Source organism: Hordeum vulgare, chromosome 3H (assembly GCF_904849725.1).
Source record: "Hordeum vulgare subsp. vulgare chromosome 3H, MorexV3_pseudomolecules_assembly, whole genome shotgun sequence".
Taxonomy (NCBI): domain Eukaryota; kingdom Viridiplantae; phylum Streptophyta; class Magnoliopsida; order Poales; family Poaceae; genus Hordeum; species Hordeum vulgare.
The window spans coordinates 174,889,967-174,895,324 of record NC_058520.1 but is presented as its reverse complement, the minus strand read 5'-3'; the positions used below and the strand labels follow the sequence as shown (position 1 = coordinate 174,895,324).

Here is a 5,358-nt window from a genome sequence, read left to right as displayed (position 1 = left end):
CACCGTCTCCGTCTGCCTCTCCAACGCCACCACCGGCCGGCCCTTCATATGGACGCTCGAGCTCAGGCCGCTCAACGGCTCTCTCTACCGCACTGACAACGAGGCCCGCACATTCCTCGCCCTCGCCGCCCGCATCAACTCCGGCGCCCCCTCGCCAGATCCGGCGACGAGGCCGAGGCATCGAGCTCCTGTGAAAAGAGAGGGAGGCGACGCTGGGCGCGGCAAGCGGAGCCCCGTCCTCCTTTGTCCTTTCCCATCGAGCGCCAAACGCTCGAGGTCGACAAGGCCATCATGATTTGCTGTCCCCTTTGAGTTCCGTGCGCTCGAGTTTGCCCTCGAGACCGTTTGCTCCTTGCTTGTATGCCTAGGTACCCACACAACACTCTCCACAATTTTGCGTTTTCCTTCCCCTTATTTAAATTACTATATGTGAAATACTACGGTTTAGTTAGATAGTTTAATGAGGGTGTACTAATTCCATCATATATCTCATGAGAATTATGTGATGGCATGATCCACAAACACGAATTTAGGTGATTCATCTGATCCTAAGACAAACGGTTTGTTTGTTTGTTTGTTTCAGTTGCATCTACCATAGTTCCAGCTTTAGTCTCCTATCTCTTATTCGAGGTCCGCCTAAGATTTTAATACGAATACTCTGGTGCATCCTTCTTTTAGGAAGGGGAGATGAAATGCTAAGGTGATTTAACTATTGAAATAGGCGAATATAGCTTGAGCTTTTTTTGCATGGACTCAGCTCCGTTGCTTAGTTCTGAGAGACTCTGGGAGTCTGATAACTCCGAGGATTCTCTACTGGTGTTCTCAACTGGAAGAACACCGGTCAGTTACAAGGGCCTGAGGAAAATAAATCCTTTCCTCAGGAATCATATTTAGGTTAGTAATGCCCAAGAGGAGAGATAACCTTAAGTTGCTTTATGCAATTGAGAGATGCGTTTCCGGCATCATGCAAGCTATCAGACACTTCAACCTCTGGTTCAGGTTCACTATTCATCAATTTTAGTGTTATGTATTGCTATTTGCATTTTAAGTTAATGAATCGGAAAACTCCATTTTTTGTTAGGACAAAAGCCTCGGTTTGTTAGGAATCAGATACAATGATACATGATTATTCTTGGGCATCTTATTTCAAAATATATTTTTGGGGATTTTTTAAAGGTTGTGGATAACAAGCCGGTAAGAGCTGATGTTTCAGTTAGGAACTGCATTTTCTTGACCTGTTACCCTGTTAGGTAAATTATCATGGTACTTTCCTGATGCGATTTAAAAAGTTTATCATTCTGGTGAGCCTATGAGACTGGAACACTGGGTTCATGCTGAGGAATTAAATTGCTTGCTGATTAATTTGCCCATGCTATTCACATGAAACAGGATCAAGGCTCATGAAAGTAGAAGTGTGGTAGAACCTGCAACTACTGGATCAAACGATTCAACAGCTGCTAGATCTATTGAGAAAGAGGCAGATGTTTTCACATCTGCTTCACAAGCTCTCCAGAATGCTCAACCAGCGCCAATCACTGACGAGCACTATAAGAGGAGTAATGATGCACTTGCTGCTGCTAGAGAACGAGCACTGGCTCGTAAGAGAGCGAAGGAGCATCAAATATGAAGTAAGATGCAGATATAATCGTAACGTGCCAAAGCTCAGGGCTGTGTAATACACTTGACCTTTGTTTTCACCCTGCAGCATTTTCAGTTGATGATGCACGTATCTCTCTTGCATAAATATAATCCTCTGGCTGTTGTGTGATGATTGAGCTTCTATAGTCAAAATATCTGTATATCGACATTCAGCTTCTATGACCATTCTGCTATGCATAATCAGGAGATGCGAGGTTAATGGAGCCCATTGTATTTACTGAATATTTGTGCTCCCAAAAAAGAGAAATACCTTGGCACAGTCAGGCTGATGGCAACCTGTACCCTTTGGTGTGTTCCATTGTAATCTGTAGCTGATGGAGGTTATAACATCATTTATGTAATGACGACTCCAGCTGGTAGTTACTATATTTACTGGTGCATGTTGAATCAGAGACTTTGAAATGATGCATGCCTTTCTCAAATAAAAAAAGATGTATGCAGATTTTTGATTTTCCAAGTTTTCATGATCCTTATTCCATGCCCAGATCTTGTCAGTTGTCTATGTCAGCAAACTCTGTCTGTGCTAACAAGGCGAGCGAAATGAATTTTTGGTGTATCACTATCATTTTTGCAAGGTGTTTGTGAAAATTCAAATCAAAGTTCCAACCACTCTTTTGGATGAATCATATTACTCATATCAATAGTAGTCAAAATAAGATTAGTGATAGCTTAGCTAAGTTTGCTCATTTAAAAGACAGAACTATAACCTGGATCGGTTCGGGGCCTTTGGCTATGACAGAACCGATTTTTTTTGAGAGTTTCCCCCACCTTTTTTCCTTCATGTTGTTTGCATAGATTAAATAATAATGCTGTTTGCAGAGATTAAATAAGTAAAACTATGACGATGGTCTTGTGGTAACTATATGACCAATCTGCGTGAAGTTTCACTCCATTTGTACGAAAGTTCATATGTTTGAATCTCTACCACTTTCACGAAGGTGCGGAGCTGGAGTAGATGTCGACAAAGAGTGAGGGCGGGACTTTTCAAATACAAAATTCATGATCCAAGTATCAACAATCTAACCCGGTGCAACGCACGGGCACTTTTACTAGTAATAATAAAGCACGTAGTGCTTCCGTCGTACGTCCTTGGCTATTTTGCAAAAAAGTCCCTGTATTTTTTGGTATTCAAGCCGCAAGTCCTTTTGTAAGTGGATGTCTGTGTTACCGTTTCAATTTTACAAAAAAATCCGTTCGTTTCACACTATTCAACCCGCAATCCTCCATCCAGTCGCAGCGAGGACGAGAAGATGAGGGACGGTGCCCTTGTCGACGACGACGGAGACGGCGGCTAAATCCGCGGTGTGATGGCAGGGGCGACGAGGCGCGCGGAGTCGGCCCGGGAGTTCACGCTCATCAACCAGTGCAAGACGGAGGTGTGGCCGGCGGTGACGCCGGGCCAGAGCTTCCGGGGCGGCGGGTACGCGCTCGGCCCGGGCGAGTCGGTGATCTTCACCGCCCCCGTGGGGTGGTCCGGCCGCGTCTGGGGACGCACCGGCTGCGCCTTCGACTCGGCCGGCAACGGCACGTGCGAGACGGGCGGGTGCGGGACGTCGCTGCAGTGCGCGTCGGCGTCGGGGGCCGCTCCAGCGACGCTGGCGGAGTTCACGCTGGCGTCGACTGACTACTACGACGTGAGCCTGGTTGACGGCTTCAACCTGCCGGTGGTGGTGACCCCGACCCCGGCGAGCGCCAACTGGACGGGCTGCGCGCCGGCGGGGTGCGACGGCGACCTGCGCCGGGGCTGCCCGTCGGAGCTGGCCGTGAAGGGCGATGGGGGGAAGGTGGTGGCGTGCCGGAGCGCGTGCGACGTGTTTGGGAGTTGGGACCGACCAGTACTGCTGCCGCGGGCAGTACGCCAACCCGGTGGCCTGCCAGCCGACCTTCTACTCCAAGAAGTTCAAGGCGGCGTGCCCCGCCGCCTACAGCTACGCCTACGACGACCCCTCCTCCATCTTCACCTGCGCCCAGTCGCCCGACTACACCATCACCTTCTGCTCCACCAACATGTACGTACTATTCTGACACTCCTGCCATTTCTCTGAAATGAAATTCCTGCCATGGTCAATCTCAAACGTGAACGCATCCGATTCTTTACACGATCTGCAGGCTGTCTAGAGATTGAATGACACTATAGATACCATCTCACATACACAAGCAATTCCTCAAGAGACAGCGCCATTATGATTTGATAAGTCTGTGCCTGTTGACATGGAACTTATCTCTGAATGACAGGCACTTACATGAATCTTCTTTGCTCGTGCTAACCGTTTGGTATTGTACATTCTGTTGTTCCAGGAAGCAATCGGTGTGCTCGTACCGCAACAGCCGGCTCGTCTGCAGCGGCTACGGCAGGAGCATCTCCTCTCCACTAATGCTTGTGATGCTGCTGCTACTCTCCAGCTTCCTGGCATTGCAATTCGCATCCCCAGTGTGACTAATCAGTTGATTAAGACTTAATCATCCAAGAGCAAGCTCACCTTTACCCTCTTCCTGATATAGTTCTTTTTGGATCCCCAGTGTGACTGATCAGTTGATTAAGACTTAATCATCCAAGAGCAAGCTCGCCTTGACCCTCTTCCTGATATAGTTCTTTTTGGATCCCCCCCCCCCTCCCCACTATGAGAAACATAGAGTGTAGGTGAAGGTGATTCATGGATCAAATTTCTGCACTGTCAGACACTGTACAATTTGAATGAGAGTTATAAAGAGATAGCAGAAGTTAATTTTTTTTGAACGGTCAACGCATGGGAGGGGGTGTTCCCTACCTGAATATCTTACCTCTTACCTAGTTACTAATAAAACAAATACTGCTTCTTCCGTACGTCATCCAAATTGCCCTTAAAGTACTAAAATTACCCACCGATGCCACCTATAAGTCATAAAAAACATTTCAAACAGGAAAATCTTCGGACTGGGCCGGCCCATGTAGGCACCTCCTATATTACGCTCTGGTCGTTGGAAAAAGATGCAGCACACCTGTTTGGGCCGGCCCGTGGGAGCCTGTTTTTTTAGTTTAGTTTTTTATTTTTCTTTTCAGTTCCATTTTGTTTTTCTACTTTAAATAATTTAGAACTTCAAACAACTTTTCTCAATTTTAAGAAACTGATAATTTCGAAATAAAATATTCAAAAAACAACATATTTTTTTGAGAATTCAAAAACTACTCAAGAGTTTTGAAAAATGTTTGCATATAAAAAAAATTAAACTTTGAGAAAATGTCCATTTAATAAAAAAGTCAACGATTTTAAACAAAAGTCCGTGTAAAAACTTTAAAACAGTTCGTGCCTCTGTTTTTAGTCTCATTTTTTATTTTCATTTTTCTGTTCCATTTTTAGTTTAAATAATTTAGAACTTTGAGAACCTTTTGCAATTTATAAAACTGGGAATTTTGAAATAAAAGTTTGAAGAAAATATAAAATGTTTGTGAATTCAAAAAATGCTCAGGATTTTTGTAAAAATATTCGCATATTCAGAGAAATGTTCATAATTTTGAGAACAATGTTGGTGAAAACAATAAAAGTCCATGATTTTGAAAAAAAGTTTGTGTGTTATTTTTTGAGTGCAATTGAAAACAAGTTTGCTAATTCAAAAAATGTTCATGCATTTCAAGAAATGTCCTAAAATTTTAAACACATAATATGATCAACACCATTGGATATTATAATTGTTTTTCTTCCGTTGCAACGCATGGGTCCT

The 5,358-nt window shown here is 44.5% G+C and overlaps 1 protein-coding gene and 1 pseudogene across 2 annotated transcripts; both read left to right on the top strand.

Annotated features, from left to right (window-relative positions):
• The first annotated feature begins 583 nt into the window (after nt 1-583).
• Nucleotides 584-2,031, top strand: LOC123439760. 2 transcript variants are annotated; one of them, XM_045116441.1, is made up of 3 exons: nt 584-700; nt 895-999; nt 1,390-2,031. In XM_045116441.1, the coding sequence occupies exons 1-3, from the start codon at nt 693-695 to the stop codon at nt 1,625-1,627; spliced, it is 351 nt and encodes a 116-aa protein (XP_044972376.1). In that variant the 5' UTR covers nt 584-692; the 3' UTR covers nt 1,628-2,031. The 2 variants fall into 2 exon arrangements, 1 of the variants encoding a protein (XP_044972376.1); XR_006630147.1 differs by lacking the exons at nt 584-700; nt 895-999 and adding an exon at nt 1,093-1,301.
• Nucleotides 2,032-2,966: 935 nt separating this feature from the next.
• Nucleotides 2,967-4,096, top strand: LOC123441603 (annotated as a pseudogene).
• The last annotated feature ends 1,262 nt before the right edge of the window (nt 4,097-5,358 follow it).